The sequence below is a fragment of the Austrofundulus limnaeus genome, unplaced genomic scaffold (genome assembly GCF_001266775.1).
Source record: "Austrofundulus limnaeus strain Quisiro unplaced genomic scaffold, Austrofundulus_limnaeus-1.0 Scaffold999, whole genome shotgun sequence".
Lineage (NCBI taxonomy): Eukaryota > Metazoa > Chordata > Actinopteri > Cyprinodontiformes > Rivulidae > Austrofundulus > Austrofundulus limnaeus.
This window is the reverse complement of record NW_013953401.1, coordinates 62,082-81,305: the sequence shown is the minus strand read 5'-3', so window position 1 is coordinate 81,305 and position 19,224 is coordinate 62,082. Positions and strand designations below refer to the sequence as shown.

At 38.6% G+C, this 19,224-nt stretch overlaps 2 protein-coding genes across 3 annotated transcripts in view; both read right to left on the bottom strand.

Moving 5' to 3' along the window:
- The window catches only part of LOC106533685 (anoctamin-4), a gene marked incomplete at its 3' end in the record, with an annotated part of 13,820 nt that extends 12,285 nt beyond the window's left edge, over positions 1-1,535 (bottom strand). Inside the window, 2 exon segments of the mRNA XM_014030109.1 lie at positions 456-552; positions 1,475-1,535. Of these exon segments, the coding sequence (XP_013885563.1) occupies positions 456-521 (66 nt within the window).
- A 9,675-nt stretch (positions 1,536-11,210) lies between these two features.
- LOC106533680 (proto-oncogene tyrosine-protein kinase Src) overlaps positions 11,211-19,224 on the bottom strand; it is a 27,843-nt gene continuing 19,829 nt past the window's right edge. For both annotated transcript variants that reach the window (XM_014030103.1, XM_014030104.1), the window contains 7 exons: positions 16,621-16,770; positions 15,915-16,070; positions 15,551-15,730; positions 14,679-14,755; positions 14,459-14,612; positions 14,215-14,346; positions 11,211-14,021 (listed from right to left, as the gene is read on the bottom strand). In XM_014030103.1, the coding sequence (XP_013885557.1) occupies positions 13,813-14,021; positions 14,215-14,346; positions 14,459-14,612; positions 14,679-14,755; positions 15,551-15,730; positions 15,915-16,070; positions 16,621-16,770 (1,058 nt within the window). In that variant the 3' untranslated portion in view covers positions 11,211-13,812. The remainder of the gene's footprint in view (positions 14,022-14,214; positions 14,347-14,458; positions 14,613-14,678; positions 14,756-15,550; positions 15,731-15,914; positions 16,071-16,620; positions 16,771-19,224) is intronic.

Genomic DNA, 19,224 nt, shown 5'->3' with positions numbered 1-19,224 from the left:
AAATAAGAGTTTGTAATTGCAACACTGGACACACTTTGATAAAGGAAGAAGTGACTTTGCCGCCAATAAAACAAGCAAACATCTAAAAGAAAACTAGTAGTTGTAGTAGTAGCAGTAGTAGTAGTAGTAGTAGTAGTAGTAGTAGTGGTAGTAGTATCAAACACATATTCGAAAACTGACAGGAAAAAAGGCTAATGCTAGCCTTTTCTGTTGTGGGTATAAAAAAAACTATCTCATGTTGGATCTATGTTTTGACTTTGGAGGTTAATAGAACACAGCATCTAGTGGCATTAGACTATAACATACAAATATAACAWATAAATAACATAACGTACAACAAGTACATTAATAACCTTTCTACAGAATTATACAGTATATGTTTAAATTTTGGTGATTGCAATAATTTGACACATTTTTGTTGGACACTCTGAAGTCGCACCCTGTAAGGACCATACCTTGGCGTARATGCAGCTGTCTGAGAGTCTCAGATAGGGACAATACTGATCACATATGGGACACATGATGAYGTCAGTGGCCTGGCAGATTTCTTTGCTGAAGAAAAAAAACATTTATTCACTTTAAAACAACAGTAAAACTGATGATATGTACAGAATAAAAACTATAGGGTGAGTCAAAAAATCAAAGGACATCCTTTTTTAATCCAGTATGGCGGCTTTCAAGATGGTGGCCATGTTCTGGACATATCCTACAARATAGACCCCCTCACCCTTTACTTGCTGGGGTATTCAGATATTTCATTTTCCAAATTCTTTCTGAAATAGAATGGTGTCCCGAGACTTGATTCACCGTGGAGCAACACTTTAAAGACCAAACTGATGCAACTTTATAAGTTTGTCAGTGTCAACCCTACATAAGCAGACAATTTGGTTAACTCTCTTTCATAGTGTGCTGCTTCTTGACYAATTAGTTTTGCTATAAGTTAAGAAGAAATAAATATTTTGGCCAACAAATGTTTTCATCTCCTTATAATGCAATATGAATGTAAGTTGCCGTTCTTATATCGGGAATATTTGAAAATTCATATTTRCTTGTTCTAACTGTCCCATAAAAAACAAAATGGCCTATGTCAAAATATGAAGTCCTAAAAATGCAGAAATTTGCTGCACTGATCCTCTTTAAAGTGTCCTTTTCTAAATTTGTCTGAACTGGAGCCTTTTTTTTAAATTAAGGCTTCAAGTATAATTTTTTTATAATTATTCAATTTAGTTTTTAGAGGAAATAATCCTGAGTGTATTTTTTTCATGCTTTGCGACAAATTTTGCCTTAGAAAAGTATCAACAGTCCAATCTCTGGACAACATACATCTTTATTGTTAGTAAAAAAAAAGTTAATAGTATTGCTATGATGATGAGACTGATTCTTCCATACAAATACAGAGCAAAGTTATAAGGCTTTATTTAAATGATCATTATTCAATTAATAAACAATTTCAAAAATCTAAGAAGCTCTTTACCTGACCGGGCAGTGCTCCAGAGTAAAAACACCATACAGGAACACAAAGAGGCCAACCAAAGCTGCAGNGTTGTAAATTATAAATCCCTGAAACTTGTTAAATTATATAGTATATTTACCTGAGAATCAAGCTTACCAGCACATTATCCGTTTAGTTGTTTAAGCGAGTTGAGAACTCCGCAGCTCAGCAGCTCATGCGTGTGTCCGCCATCTTGAAATTCTTTATTTCTTTTTACTTCTCCAGTTCAACCTCAGTTGTCTTAATAAATTGCTAAACTAATTTATTATTTTATCCTTCTAGTTGCTGTCTTACTGTCTCTTTTTTGTATACAGTATTTGGAAACACAAATAACTTATCAGTCCTTTAATATCAAGACAAGTTGGTTTTACAAGTTGGTTAAATAAATGTATGTACTGTAGGTCTGTTTGTAAAAGGTTCTGTCAGAGATTCTGAGCAAAACTTTGTGCAAACACTTAAAAACTCTTAGATGAGAGCTTTTCATGTTTTGTTTCCCCCCTGACTTGTAGTAAAACTGCGCTGCAACATGAAGAGGAGGAGATGAGGAAGAACCAGTGAGCTTGGAACCAAAATTGCACATTTCAAACCAAAAGTGTCAACGTATATTTATTTCCATACGCTGAACTTGTATTTATGTGTTTTATCTTTTTAAGTAATATCTTAATTCTCACTTTAACCTCCGAACTCTGAGAAAAAAGTCAGAATTTAGGGGAAAAAATTGTACTGAAGCCCATAGTGTGTAACATTTGATAAGTTTTCCATTTGGACTTCTCAGATTCTTGACTGCTAAGCACAGGAATTTCCAGCATACTCTGTCATAAATATAAATAATTTTATACAACTCTGTATCACAAAAGCTAATCAGCCACAAGTGCATCCAACTCCTGTTAAAGTCAAATCAAGAAAACAGATGCTCCTCTTTCTGAACTATTATACATTTTGGAGCGTCAACACTGAAGATTTAATGCACAATAACAGTCCTCTTCTGAAGAAATGTGACTTTTGGGGAAATAATATGACAGTTTTCAAGGCATGTTCGAAATACCACGCAACACTGGAGAGGAAACTTTGAGCCTCTACATTCCTCGGACTTTACTTGCTGCAGCTGCACCACCTTCGGTTGTTTGATGAATGAACCAATCCCAGCTTGACTTTTTGATGAACGCACCAATACACGATGATGAACAGCAGAGGAGGGAGCGGATCATAGCGGTCTCACCGAGGCCCAGAATATGAATGCATGAGCAGAGCGTTATTACTGTGGTAAAGTGGGAGGAGGGGAGATAAAGAAAGATGAAGGAGACAAGTTAGAGGAAGAGCATGTCTGTCTGCAGTGATAAGTGAGGATTAAAGAAGGAGTGTGTGGGAAAGATTGATGCGACAAAGTGTTAGCGAGGGGAGGAGCACGGGCCAAAGCAGGGAGGATTTATGAGCGGGAAGAAAAGTGGACTGACAATGTAAAGAAACTAAAGAAGAGAAAAGACAGAAATAAATAAAAAAAGCCATCTTCTAAGCTTGTGTGAGGCTGAAGGATATTGGACTCAAACTGAGGACTGAAGCTGTGTTCAGTGTTGTATAAAGTACCACAAAGTGATACTTAAGTAAAAGTACAAGTATCTTATGAAAAACTACTTTGGTAAAAGTTAACATCTCATTTAGGAATATTACTTGAGTAAAAGTCTTGACGTATCTAATATTTTTTGTACTTAAGTATTAAAAGTAAAAGTACTGATTTAAAATGAGCGGTTAGATTTTCTGTAATGACATGTATTAGGAGGTGACCTCCCCAAAAAATGCAGAAATGACTATATTGTATTAAAATAATCAATTTATGTTAAATTTAGGATGCACTAGTTTAGCTGTTTCAGTTTATATACATATATCAAGACTGCCCAAACATTTTCCACAAAATGAAAATCTATCTGAGGGCTGTGGCCAAATACAATAATATAATTCATGAAATACAAATACTTCTTAAGTACAGACCTTTTATTTTAATGATTATGTCCTGCTGGAATGTGACATGATTTGTTTGTGTACAAACTAATACAGTATCAGAATGTTATGTATTTATACATCTCATTCAATCACAACTAAATTCACTCTATAGGAGGCACAATTTATATGGATAGTATTTATTTTTTACAATAACAAAATGGAATGAAAAGTAACGACTTTCTACTTCTTGTGTTTTTTAAAAGTGTAAGGAGTAGAAAGTACAGATAATTGTGTGAAAATGTAATAAGTAGAAGTAAAAAGTAGGCTGAGAAATATTTACTTAAGTAAAGTACAGATACTCAAAAATTCTACTCAAGTACAGTAACAAGGGATTTGTACTTAGTTACTTTACAACTCTGGTTCTGTTTGTGTCCAGGACAGTTACTAACCAGTCGACATCATACTGGCAGTTCCAGACTGGCTTTAGGTTTGATTAGCATTCAGTAAGAGTTTGATCTTTACTGATCCAGCTGGTTAAAGTTAGGCTATGATCTCTATGGGAACCCAAGTTCCAAGCAGACGACTTAACCTTTGAGGGTAATCCCCAAAATTTTTGGGCTACTTAGACCTCCCTTTTTACTAGCAGGCTAGTGTTTGAATTTGCCTTGTGGTTTTCATATGTAAATTTAAAAAAGGAGGATGCCAGAAATTCTTCAGCATCAACAACAGTGGCACTTGCCCACAATGTTTGTGCATTAATGCACAGATACACAGTAGAGGTGCAACAAATCAGAAACTTCACAATCCTGTTCGATATTTTAGTCTCACGGTTCAATATTTTTGATAAAACTTTCCATGCCTTTCTTAACTTATTTATTGAAATTAATATAATATTTAATATGAACATTTGTTTAAACTCAAAATTACAGTTTTTTTAATTAAATGTTGCTGAAACAGCAAGTTTCTCAGTGGATCTGTGCTCGACGAAACAGCCCAGGTGGAGTAGTCGAATGCAGATCCACTGAGTCTTCAACACAGAGCATCTTCAGAAGACAAGTTGATAAAAACATTTTTAAAATGTTCAACCTCTAATAGTTGTTTGAAAGACTGTGGTTCGACCAGTGATGTGCCAACTTTTATGTAAATGGCCTTTTCAAAACATATAACCTTAACATGTCAGGGATTGCTGCAGTGGCGGAGCCAGACATTTTTCTCAGGGGTGGCCAGACTGGGACCACTACTCACACAGGGGTGGCCAGAAAAATTACATCTTTTTTTACTTGTAAGTTTCTGCAGATCTTTGTGTTTTGGTCATTTCCTAATGTTCTTATACAGGCAGTGATTCTAAACATGGGCGTCAGAGTCATTTTAAAAGTGGTGGGACAGAGTGTTGAAAATTTTGAACAAAATAGAGACCATTTCCTACACCAGAACACAGTAAAATAGATACCATTTCCTGCATTCTGGTGTATTTTACCAGGTTCTTAAACATACTTTTACCTACATAAATAAACACTTGATTTAAGAATTATTTCAGAGACAAATTATTCATTAATCTAGTTCCATCATCCTGTTTTTAAACTCACTGCTGTTGCTGAGATAAGGTTGATTAATGTGACACAATTTATCATATCCAATGACTTTAGGGGTGCCTTATACTTTTATATTGTTCATTGATTTATTTTTAACATTGTGCCAAACAACGTTGACCCTCAACTGCATGTTTGAAACTAATAATAATTTTACCAAATGAACAGCTGCAATACTGACAACCACCAACAGTGAATTTAGAGGGGTGTTTCACTTTTTCTGATTTAGTGCCTAACTATAACCAAACACAGAGCTTCGTGCAGCCTTCAGAACATAAAATGACAAAATAAAATGTAATAAAAAACACTTGTCACCATATGTCCAATTTGTACTGTATATATAAAAAAACATCACATTTTTGTCATTACTCTTCCTCAGTGATAGAGCTTGGCGATGTGTCAAACTGTTAAACACTGCCACCAACTGTTCAGGAGGATTATTACACCCCCTAAAGGTTGTTTCACTGTGGAAAGGGTGTGAACAGCAGGGTGGCCAATGGGGTGGCCAAAGATTTGTCCGTGGTGGCCATGGCCACCCCTGGCCACCCGCTGGCTCCACCCCCTGTCCACAGCAGCCACCTTGTAAGAGGCGGATTACAGCCATTACATCCTGAAACAAAGGTCCGGTCAGGTCTGGTACGGTCAGCTTCTGGCTAAAATGGTGGACACAGCTCCTCTGAGTCAAACCTTTTGACCTAATATGTAGATCAGTCTATGGAGCTATCGAAAATAACCAGCAACTGAATATAAAAAGAGCTTGTGGGGGGGAGTAATAAAAAGATGATACATTTAGCACATATTCACTGACGCATGCGAGCATAATATCCACCGTTTGCTGTACAAACCATGCCAGAAAATAGCAACAACAGGAAAAAAGCATTTCCCTGACAACTCTGCAAACCTTAATATTTTAAACAAGAAAACTGCTTTTTTTGGTTCATCCTGTGTCCCAAACATGCATAACTAAACCCTTGAAAGACAGTGAGATAACACAAAAAACACCTTTTGAGTTCATATTGAATAGAGATTACATCCTCTGTTCGTTTCATCACCATAGCACAGCCAGATGTGGAACATATTTTAGGGTCTCTTGAAGATGTGTGGACTGGTTTTCATGCATATCACAACTATCCCAGTGTGGCTTTCACTGGCACGTCAGAGCTTGAGGACCTAAACAAAAAAATCTCTTGCCAAGCGGGTTTCTTTCAGTAACAACTGCAGGGTGCAACTTTATGGCACAAAGAGCTCCATAACCCGTGGCACCTTGGCAGGTTGTAATGCAGGTCGGGGCTCTGCCAACACATCGTGGTGCACGACAACAAAAGAAGACTGATTAAAGTTGCGGGCTATCTGCACACCTGTTCATCCTCTGATATCAAGAAGAATCTCTTGTTGCCGTTCACGGACCGGACAGTGCACATCCTGCAGAGTCTGAGGGAGACATTATTGGCACAAAGGAAACTCAGGGGATTGTTTGTACATGTAGCTGAGTGATCTACCTGGTGTTTGAAGTCAGTTGATGATGGAGAACATATGCATTCCTCTTGGAAAGGGTCTTGTACCTTTACACAGGGAATGTTGAGAGTGTAAAGGAAGAACAAGAAAAAAGATTGAGTGAGTTATAGTTTTAGCAAGGGGGAAAAAACATGATTTTTTTTCTAACTTATTAAAATGACACATTTGTCGTCACATCTCAGGCAGAGGACTCACTTCTTTCACATCCTCAGTCAGGACAAACATAACTTTTTTATTTTCCTTGTGTGTTTTTCATACAACCTGCCTGGCGATTATAGTAAATAACATTATCACATAAATAATTTCTATAAAGGGAAATAAGTTAATTGATTACATTCTTTCAGCACAAACTAACCTGAATTTCCCAGGCATTTTATTCCACAAAGTGACAAAGGTTGATTCATAGCTGCAAACTCTGACCTGTAAGCACAAAATCTTTATGATGGATAAACACATACCTGATGATCATCCTCCCTTTTGCATCAATCCTTTAACAAACAAGTATTTCTAGCAACCCTGACAAACTCAATGCCCTCTCTATCTGCATTTAATTTTGTGCTTTTTAAGCAGAAGAATTAGTCATATCTCACACATTGCATAAAAAGTGATGGATAATTAAAAAAAAACACTTCAATGGAATAAATTAAATTAACACAACCTTGAGTTCTTATCAGAAGTCAAAAGATCTGTCAAAGTGATGAAAATATTTTTAGAAATGTTTCTTTTTGTATTTAATGTTTTGTAGGCTCAGAGGTATGCACCTCCACTTTGATTTAAAATATGATTCGAATTGGATCTCGACTTTTATTTATCTAAATCAAACTTTTTCACTGTTCAGGGTGATCGGTTCAAAGATTTAAGAGAGTGTTAAAGGTCTTTTAAGTGTCTGATAGTGAAAACACTTGAAATAACAGAGCAGACACTGAGGTATTGCTGCTCTGCAGAGGCTCATCTAACAGCAAACAGCTCTGATATCTTCATCTTTACACACACACTCATTGTGGAACAGGCGACCTGGACAAAAACACAACTATTATCCAGCTCCTTTCAGGAGTTGACAGGCTTCCGTCACTCTAATGAGATGAAAACAAACAGTAACGATAGCCCTGTGTGTGTGCGTGTGTGTGTGTGCAGACACTACATTGTGCTGTGCTCTCTTGTCTCGTATCAATGGCAGTCACTTAGAAAGTGTGAGTCAGTTTGTTTACAGTTTCCACAGATGGAGCCCTGACAGTGTCTGGATAACTGAGATAGATGAGTCTCGGTGCAGCTCAGCAGAGGGGAAAAGCAACCGTCAGTAACGTTCATACAGATATACTGCATGCGCACGCATGTGCATTCATGGATACAGGCATGCACGACCGAGTAAAGAAGCAAAATATACAGTTGCAGAGTAAGCAAAGGTTATCCACAGTTTGTTTTTGTGTAAACCCTTTAATCTCACGTTTTTGGCACAGACACGTGTAGATCAACACCTGCTATAAAACAGATTGTAAACTGTTAGAAATAAAATATCAGTAGTTTGTTACTAATCAGCAGAACAGAAGAGAAACTACTTAAGTGTTTAAGTAAATGTCAGTTTTGCACTGTAATAAACATCTATTCATTATATGTACTATTACAGCGGGTAAAATAAGTATTGAACACGTCACCATTTTTCTCAGTAAATATATTACTAGAGGTGCTAATGACATGAAATTTTCACCAGATGTCGGTAACAACCCAAGTGATCCATACATGCAAAGAAATCAAACCATAAATGTCCAGAAATGAAGTTATTTGTAATAATGTGGAATGGCACAGGGAAAAAGTATTGAACACATGAAGAAAGGGAGGTGTAAAAAGGCATGGAAAGCCAAGACACCAGCTGAACTCTCTCAGTAATTAGAAAGCAAGCCTGCCCCTTGTCAGTGCAAGTTAATATCAGCTGGTTCAGTCCCAAATGATGGCCAGGTATCACACAAGAACCATCTGATGATGGGTAAAAGTAAAGAGCTCTCTCAAGACCTTCACAACCTTATTGTTGCAAAGCATAATGATGGCATCGGTTACAGAAGAATGTCTAAACTTCTGAAGGTTCCAGTGAGCACTGTTGGGGCCATAATTCAGAAGTGGAAAGAACATRATTTCACCATAAACTGACCACGACCAGGTGATCCTCACAAGATTTCTGACAGAGGAGTGAAAAGAATTATCAGAAGAGTTGTCCAAGAGCCAAGGACCACTTGTGGAGAGCTTCAGAAAGACCTGGAATTAGCAGGTACGTTTGTTTCAAAGAAAACAATAAGTAATGCACTGAACCACCATGGCCTGTATGCACGCTCACCACGCAAGACTCCACTGCTGAAGAAACAGCATGTTGAAGCTCCTTTAAAGTTTGCTGCACAACATTTAAACAAGCCTGTGAAATACTGGGAGAATATAGTCTGGTCAGATGAGACCAACATTGAACTGTTTGGATGCCAGAATACACATCATGTTTGGAGGTCAAATGGCACTGCACATCAGCCTAAAAACACCATACCAACAGTGAAGTTTGGAGGTGGGAACATCATGGTGTGGGGCTGTTTTTCAGCATTTGGTACTGGCAAACTTCAAATAATTGAAGGAAGGATGAGTGGAAAAATGTACAGAGACATTCTTGATAAAAATCTGCTTCCATCTACCAGGATGATGAAGATGAAACGTGGCTGGACATTTCAGCAAGACAATGAGCCCAAACACAAAGCCAAGGAAACTCTCAGTTGGTTTCAGAGAAAGAAACTAAAGCTGCTGGAATGGCCCAGCCAATCACCTGACCTGAATCCAACAGAAAATCTATGGAAAGAACTAAAGATCAGAGTTCATAGAAGAGGTCCACGAAACCTTCAAGATTTGAAGACTGTTTGTGTGGAAGAATGGGCCAAAATCACACCTGAACAATGCATGCCACTAGTTTCTCCATACAGGAGGTGTCTTGAAGCTGTCATTGACAACAAAGTCTTTTGTACAAAGTATTAGATAAATTTCAGTAAGTGTGTTCAATACTTTTTCCCTGTGCCATTCCACATTATTACAAATAACTTCATTTCTTTGTATGTATGGATCACTTGGGTTGTTACAGACATCTGGTGAAAATTTCATGTCATTAGCACCTCTAGTAATATATTTACTGAGAAAAATGGTGACGTGTTCAATACTTATTTTACCCGCTGTACATAAAACTTAATAAATTCTATTTTTGTCATGTCAGTTCTCAAGAAGGAAAGAAATTAGAAAGATAAAGTAGAACTTGCTCACTTCATTGTAAACATTGCAGAGCTCTGTCCTTTAACACCTTAGTCTAACCCTTGGAAAATAGCAATGTTTCCAGAGGAGATTTTCTCTATGGTTTGCAGCTCCTCAGTCTGGAACAGTTTGAGGAAATGCTGCCACCATGTGGCCATAGCTCATCTGAGAGAAACATGGGTCSACCAAAGCAGATTCAGAAGCAGATCAGATGTGAACAGACAGCAAATTAATAGGAAAATCCTGCTGGTTACTCTGAGTTTTCCATTTTGTTTTTCCTTTTTTTTGTGTGTCAAAGTCACAAATCTTTTCACAATATTGGTTCATTTAAAAAAAATTGAAAATGCTAAAGCAAAGTCACATATCAGCTAATTTCTGATAAATTTGCAAGACTCACATTTTTTCCAAGAGGCAAGATTGCTTTTAAACAGATAAAAATACACAAACATTTTTCTATAGAAGGTATACCCCCCCCCCCCCAAAAAAAAAAAAAAAAAAAGAAAAAAAAAGGTTTGGTTTGGTCAGATTTTAGCTAAACTTATTGCTTTAACAATATTTATGAATGCTTTAAAGTATAAACTATAATACAGAGATTTCATCCATCACTTTTCACTCGCTTCTTCCTGTCAGGGTCAGTGGAGTCCATATGTCACAGTGTGAGGGGTGAGGTACGCACTGGACAGGTCAAACACAGGACCACATATGAGACAACCATTCACTCTTACACACAGCTATAGGGACAATTTAGTGTTACCAATTAGCCTAACATTCATGTTTTTGGTCTGTGGGAGGAAACTGAAAAAACCAGGAGAAAACCCACACATGCACTGAGAGAAAATGCAGACTTTGACCAGAAAAGATCCTTGGCTGGGATTTGATCCGGCAACTTTTTTTTGCTGAGAGGCAAAAGCTCTACCAGCTGAGCCACAGTGCCACCTACAGTAAGATTTAAACAATAAAATTGAAATTAAATTTTAACTTAAGAGTTACATATTATACATTAAAATGCAACAGACAGATTTTTTTCTCTCTTGAGAAAATCTTGCAACTACAAATATTTGACATCAAACAAAATCACTAAAACATCAAATGCAGTCAAAAAACCCAAACAATTCTGATGTTGTGCTCACTGACATCTTTTCAGTTTTCATACTTCAGTCGATGCTTTCAGGTCTCAGTTCCTCACATTTAAACAATAAACCAATCCTTCAGGTTTTCCAGTTCTCACGAGTTAGGTTACTCACACACCCGTTTAACTCAAACTGGTAACATTTCAGTTGATGATGAACGGATGAATGTCACATCCTGTGCTCACTTCTCTAAACGTTTGACCTCCGAGACGACTCGTCGTCCACAAAATGCGTCAGAATGGTCAGAAAGCACACACACACACCAGCGCACGCCCCCTCTTAAAAACACATTTAAAATATAATTTATTGCACATTTAAAGATCAACAGAAAGTGGCACAATACCAATTTCAATCCTGTTCCATATTAACAAAAATAAAAAGATGAAAGAAGTCCTTACAAAATGCTCACGCCTTCTGTTTATGATCCTCGCTTTTGACTTTAGAACAAAATGGCCATAACATTGCAGGAATGCAAGACTGAGACTGCATAGATTTATAAAGAAATTAATAATAATAATAATAATAATAATAATAATAACAATAATAATAATAATACACTTCCTTAATATGGCACATAAAACCAAACGGACCTCAGAATGACTCATGCTTGTCACAAGCCTGCTGACTGCCAGAATTTCCCAGTGACTTACAGGTGGCTCAGTGTCCACACAAACAGGGTAATTTCCGTTCTAAAAAAGGAAACATACAGATGACAATAATGTTCTTACACAGATATTTATATATATATAGTTATCTCAAGCCCAATTCTGAATTGTCTGTTGCAGATATAGGTTTCAAATGCAATTTTATATAGTAAAAAAAAGAAAGCACTTTTTCAGCCCTGTTTACAGAATCAACTCCATCAAATTAAAAGAGGAAACAGACGTGCGTCACGGTAAAAGCCTCGAAACGGAGGCGCGATGAAACAGAAACTGTACAAAAACATAATTACATGATCATCACAGTCATTCGTTCAAGGTACTATTTACATCTTTGACCTCATTATTCATGTCACACAGTAACACCACCACCCAAGCGTCTTCACTGCGGTTTCACAATCTGCCATGTTAATACAGCGCTCCACCTTTGGGAGAATTTTGCGCTGTTGGTGGTCATAAAGGACTGTCACCTCTTATTGCTGCGTGGCTCATATTCTGATAAAGTTACAGGACTTTAAAAACGTCCCGTAACGACTACACGATGAACCAAACCACTGAGAAATGTGCGAAACCCAACATACATACCTGCTTTTTTAAAATGTGGCAAACCTGGTATTTAAAACAAACAAACAAAAAAAAACAAGCTACAGTATGTACAGTAGGACACTGAGGAGGAAGAAGAAAATAACTTGAATGTGGTGGCACTAATGTCCAGAAGTCCGTATATGATCCCCGTGCCTCGCCTCGACCAGGAGTAAACACACACATATTGACCAACAACACAGCATCATTAAAATCCAGTCAAAGGTCAACAGAAGAACGGCACAAAAAAGCATGCTAATCAGCTTCAAAATCAACTCATAATAATTAAATCAAACACAGTTTTATTAGGGTTACCTGATTAGAGGTTTACATTTTCAAAAGGGCTGCCTTTTTGCATACTTTATATGCATTATGACTTACAAACTGTAATGTTTTCATCTCTWACCTGCAGTTTAATGGGACAGATTCGAGTGATGAGAGGAAATCAGTATATACATGGCCAGAAGAAAAGATATGAACAGTGTTTGGCACAGAAGAGATTTTCACCGCTAATGTGATGGACTCGGCAGCCGTACCAGCCTACGCCGCATATGGGTAGAGGTTTACTGGAAATGACTCAATTTAGGTATCAAAACTGCCCTTTAGAGCAATTGCATCAGTGCTGATCATTTCAATGCAATTCTAATATATAAACCAATCAAAAAACAACCAGCATTCAGATACTACCTGCAAAATCATTTGTTCCAACACGCTTCAACAAAAGASAAAAGGCCTCAAARGTTTGTTGAAATTACCTCATTTTTAGCATCTTGAAACGTGCCTATTTAATACAATATCTCGGCACTGCAGTGATCGTGACTTTTGCAACCCCGCGTACTGAAAATACAAACAAATTTTAAGAAAAAAAAGGGCAAAAACTTTGTCTGCCCCTGAACGAAATAAACCAAGTAAACATGAAGATGCAAAGTAGATCCAGAGCAGTGATTTTTGGACACACTTTGAAGAAGCAGCACTTGAAAAAAAATGGAGAAAGATACTGAAAGTTGAAAAAAAAATCAAAAAAGGGAGGAAAAACAGAAATGATGAAGGGAGAAACATTTTCTTTTGGCACCTGAGCCACAGTGGCAGTGCTCTTCTGTGGGTGGAAAAGACACRAGACGAGCGGAGAGAGATGCAACAGAGGAGAGGGGGAAAAAAGAAAAAAAGACCACACTAAATACAGTTCATGAGCAACTAAACTACCTTCCCTAACCCTTTTCTCCCCTACATGAGAGTTTATTTTAAGCCCTCACTCTGTACATCCTGATTTGATTCTTCCCACATCAMTTAAAAAAAACATCTACCTGCGATTTTTGTCACTCAGTCCAGTTTGAGCCGAAGCATTTCCAGTACCAGTTCTCCTTTTACAGTTGTGAACCTCTTTTGTGGAGGAGATCTTAGGTAAACGTTTGAGTACTTGCAGAAGGAGTGTTGTCCATGTTCTTCCCTCGCAGTTCTCTTCCGGCGCACGGGAGGAGGTCTGCAGGTTTCCGTCTCGGTTTTGCTTCCACTAAAGAAGTTCCTCACAGAGTTAAGTTTCACAGGCTCAGATCCTCCATCTGAGGTCGGTTAGTGCAGATCATTCAGTGCTGAGGCCCCCCCCCCCCACTTTCCGTTCGGGTTTGGTTCGGCGCGCAGTTCTATAGGTTCTCCCCGGGCTGATACTGAGGTTCCGTGGAGGTGAAGTAGTCCTCTAGGAAGCCCTGCAGATACTCAAACGTAGGCCTCTCCTCTGGATCCTTCCTCCAGCAGGAAAGCATGAGCTCGTGCAAGGAAGTGGGGCACTCTGCCGGGCAGGGCATCCTGTAGCCYCGCTCCACCTGGTCGAGCACCTCGCGGTTGACCATACCTGCCAATTAAACAGGAAGTCAGATTTAGGGAAACGTGCACAACCGTCCTCCTGAAGTTAACCGCATAAGGATTAAATAAGTTAATTACAAACACTTTGTGTAAATAAACCATTCTGTTGTATGATGCTCAATTCAATTATTGTTTTATAATCTAAAATATTTGTATGGGTTTGAATAAAGACCAGCTTTAACCTGGATAGGGGACTCTTCCTTTAGTTGCAAGCTCAGTAAGGAGCACACCAAACGACCAGACATCTGATTTGATGGTGAAACGACCGTACAGTGCTGCTTCTGGTGCCGTCCATTTGATTGGGAACTTTGCTCCTGAAGAAAATATTTTTTTTAAATCTGTGTATTTCCAAATCTTTTGTCATTCTGTTACTGGCTAATTGAAGAATTATGGTGCCAGTATCACATCTGTTAAGTGATGATTTACCCTGTCTTGCAGTGTATTCGTTGTCCTCGATCAGTCTTGCCAGACCGAAGTCGGCCACCTTACACACCAGGTTGTCTCCCACCAGGATGTTGGCGGCACGCAGGTCCCTGTGGACGTAGTTCATCCTCTCCACGTAGGCCATCCCTGCTGCAATCTGACAAGACAAAGACATTTAAAAACAGCCAAGGACACAAGCTTTAACCACATCACAGATGTTTACCTGAGCAGCCATGTCGACCAGCTGCGGCAGACGAAGCATCTTTCCTGCCTCTCCTTTAAGGAAGTCCAGTAAACTACCTGMGAATGCAGGATGACAAAACAACAGTTAGAAAACCTGCAGTGGTTGATCTCATTCTCGTTTCCTTGCATCAATGTTATTTCAGTTCCAATCTAAGTTAAAGGGGCAATATCATGTAAAATCAACTTTTTTTAGTTTTATATCATGTTATAATATTATACTCTCATAAAAAACATGCACAAAGCCTTGCTTTGACTCATTCATGAATGTTTGAGAAATCCTGCAGCGTTTTTAGGAAGCCATGCTGAGGAGCAAAACGACAGGTGGGGACCAGAAACGCCCCTGGGACGTGTCCTTAAGCTGAACTTTTTCATGGCAGAGCGCACTCCCCACACACCGCACTCCCCACACACCCTGCCCATGACTCCTGCAGGCTCTCGGTGAAAGTGAAACCTAACTGTCTGCTGAGCTCTCAACATTAGTTCTCACTCAGTGAAGCTCTTTTCAGATTAAAAATACCTTTGAGAAAAAGCATTTTCAGATGCCAAGTAAAGTGCATTATGGCAGCCCCCCTCCCCCCGCACCAAAATGGGCAAGACAGAAGCGGAAGGTGGTTCCTTCAAGAGACAGAGGCCAATTTCAAGGCATTTAGAAAAGGACGTGATGAGAAGATAAGTTTATTTTCTATTTAAACATAAAAACAGCACTTTAATAACAGCTAAAGGTGACATAGATACATTTTTATGGTATAGTATTTAAATGTATGCCTGAGAAAAACATAATATTGCCCCTTTAAGAATAAATAAATCCAGTTATGAATGTGCCTCTAGTTACAGCCTACCATCACGTCTTACCTTGGCTCATGTATTCAGTCACAATGTAGATGGGCTCCTCAGACACAACAGCGTACAACTGGACCAACTTCTCATGCCTCAGTTTTTTCATGACCTGTGCTTCCTGAAGAAAGGCCTCTGGAGACATGGTGCCAGGCTTTAGGGTTTTGATGGCTACTCGTGTCGTACCGTTCCATGTGCCTGTCATAAAGCAGAGAGAAACAAGATAGGTTCACTGTGCACCTTTAATAAACTACTGTTATTTGCTCATTTGAAAACATTTCACCATATATTATAAAAGTCTAATAAATCGGAACCTAATGCACTTTATAAAAAAAGAAAATGACTCTTGGAAATCAAAACATGAAGGTTGAAAAGTTCTTACCCATCCACACTTCTCCAAAGCAGCCTTGTCCAAGTTTCACATCCAAGCGAAGGGATTCTCGAGGAATCTCCCAAGCGTCTCTGGCCAGACCCTGAGTCTGAGGTTTGGCCACTGGACACACATCTGTTAGTGCGTGGCACAGCCCATCAGAGTGCTCTGATGGAGGGAAGACGAGACAAAGTCAATGGTCATTTTACAGTTATTTCGTGTTCGTTACCAGGATGTATGTGGAACCATACAGAGAATGTGCAATTGAACTGAGAAAGTCTTAAAGAACGGCCAAACAAAACCCAGAGTGCTTTGCTGATGTCTGGTTTAATGGTACCAGGAAAATCAGATRGAATCAGGAAATAACAAGACTTTTATAATAAGCTTTAGGGCATGACTCCACCTACGTATATTAATTACGTCATCAGTCGGGAGGGAGTCCCTATCATTTTGGTCAAAACCATGCCTACAAACAACTAAACACCTATCCTAATGATTTTAAAAGTACAAATATGTGTTGTATTTGTTACCAGGCATGTAACTATTGATATAGAATCATCAAGTTAATCAAAAATCACATTTAACAGTCATTACATTTCTTATCATAAAACAAACTATACTATGTGTAGTGCGATTACAATCAGTGTACTACATAAACCCCAATAATTTCTTCAAGGTTATAAAAGGTTTTAACTATCAGTACAGTGCGAGTACTCACTGCGGTAGTGGAAGACGAGTTGTTGTAGGCTGGTGAACTGGGTGCGGGAGGTGATGTAGAAACCCCCACTATCCAGCTTCCTGATTTTGTAATGTTTAACGTTGAGGCCTTTGGTGTTGTCATAATCCAACACTGACAGGCAGTATGCCCCTMTGAGTGAAACAAAACAACAGATGGGAGATACTTTAGATATTTTAGAGTCTTGAGCCACTGTGATAGCTGACCTGTGGACTTTACTAGCAGCTGTGCCTTGGATCTTTAACTATTCAGCCTCTCATCCAGGCCTGTTTTTAGTTTTGCCAACTTGTTGCAAAAAGCAACATTTTCGAAAACAGAAACAATCCAAAAATATGACATCATACTACACAAGACTTTGATGACTTAAAGTGCCTGTGACATGCATYTCCATGAAATACAAAAAGRCAAAGAAAATATATTTGTATTTAAGAAACTTGGCATAATACACAATTTTACCCATTATGCCACATAATTAGCATATTGCTTTTGAATTTGGCTCAGCTAAAGTGAAACAGGAAGTGACATCAAAGGGGAACTCTGAGTAAGAAAACTTCCTGGTTTTTATTTATTGAAACAATATTATTTGAATTATGACTCTTCCTCATCTTTCTATGATAGTGATCAAAATAATCTAAAGAAACATCAGATTCTACTCTACAGTCTGTGTTGTTAGCTATTTTAGCAACACTATTCAGACATTCCCCTTTGGCATCACTTCCTGTTTCCTCACATGAAAATATCTCAACAGATATTCATCTCAGCAATGTGAAATCATTTTTACAGTATGTTGTTAATGTTATTTTTCCAAAAATACATTCATATTTATTACAAAAATTTGATGTCACAGGCACTTTAAGGATAAATGTGGAGCTTATTAATTTCACATGATCTGAAAGAAGTCATCATAAAATCTCACTGAATACATTATAAAAGCTACAGTCAGTGCAATGCATGGACCTAAAGTAGCAGTGGAAAAATCTCGCTTTAACTAGGAAAAAATTACGTGATTCGTCTTCATGACCGCATTTCCTTAACCTCAATGAAAAAAAAGTCACGAGGTCAAAGAAATATGTTGAGAGGAAATCTGGATGCATTTGGAAAAACAGCTGCAACAACACAAGAACCCAACCACAGCTAGTCTGTCTACAGAAAGACCATTAGGCAGTCAGCCTGATTTGGTGTGACTGGCCCGATGGTTTGGTTTGATGTTACTAAACAGATCATTAAAAAGAAAGCAAAATGCTTCATTTATGAAATATGTTGTCATCTGATGCTGCTCAATTTAACCTTTCCATTCRTCACGTTCATCTACAATAATCAACAAATCTAAGCTCTACATGGATCTCAAGAAATCCATCCTTGATCGGCAAGTTTGTCAACTTTACTTCCTGTGTTGGGGAAAAAACATATGATGCAAGAAAGCTACACTTCCTAATTTACCACATTCTGTTTTTAGTGTATTGTTCCTRCACCAGCTTAAAACCTGACCTTCCATGTTGAAGTCCAGCAGTGCTTTAAATAAAATCTTCCCCAGGGTTATCATGAATACAACTGCGTCATTTAGGCCGGCTCATTATCTTCCTGATCACGTATGTGGGGAAATAAAGCAGTCCAAAAGCCTCTAACAAAAAGCCGAAACGATTGAGGTCGGTCAAAGATCTGCTGATGGGTGCTGCCTGAACATGTGCGCAGCATGTCCCTGCTGATCTATGACACAACACAAACCCGGCATTTGACAGCGAATACAGGACGAACCCAGAGGCGAGAGATCTTCTGCCAGAGCTCCTCTTTCTCTCCCTGATCGCCCACCCCTTGCTTTCTTTTCTTTGATTTGCCCCTTCGCAATTCTTCTATCCCTCCCTCCATGCTTTTCCGCCACTCTTCTTGTGTGTGTGTGTGTGTGTGTGTGTGTGTGTGTGTACTGAGATTTCTAGCCAAAGGGGAGAATCTGCACCCTCCAAGGCTGACCTAGTTCTGGGTGAATGATTCACCCCGATCCATTCACAAGTCCAACCCACTCCTCGAAAACAACCCTACATCCCAAAGACTCGATGCAACGGCACACTTTGTGGGAAAGATGAACTCCGCAGCGAGCTCATTTCTGGCGTAAAAAGCAAACAAACGACTCATTTACAAGGTTCTTCCTCTTTTAAATGACGTCCCTCAAGATTTACTCATTAAAAGATAAAATCACATTTACAGCACAGTGAGGACTCCAGGGACACAAAGACACCCCCGCTGCCCCTTTATCCACCTTTAATGCATAAAAACAAGACATGAATCGGAATTTTAATGAACATTTTAGCTAAAATACTTACATTTAATTAATTAATTAATTTACACGTACTACCTGGAAAATATGATATATGGCTGCTGCTTAGTAACAACTCACAATTATATCTTAAAATAGATTACAGCTGCAAATTCAAATTGTCCTCATTATCAATTCATCAACACACACGTGTCTTTTTATATGCGTGTTTATTACGCTGCTTTTACACATGCAGACTGGAGATGTTCAGGAGAATGTGAGGGTTATCTAGGCTGTACCCCCCCCCCCCCCCCCCCCCCCCCCCCCCCCCCCCC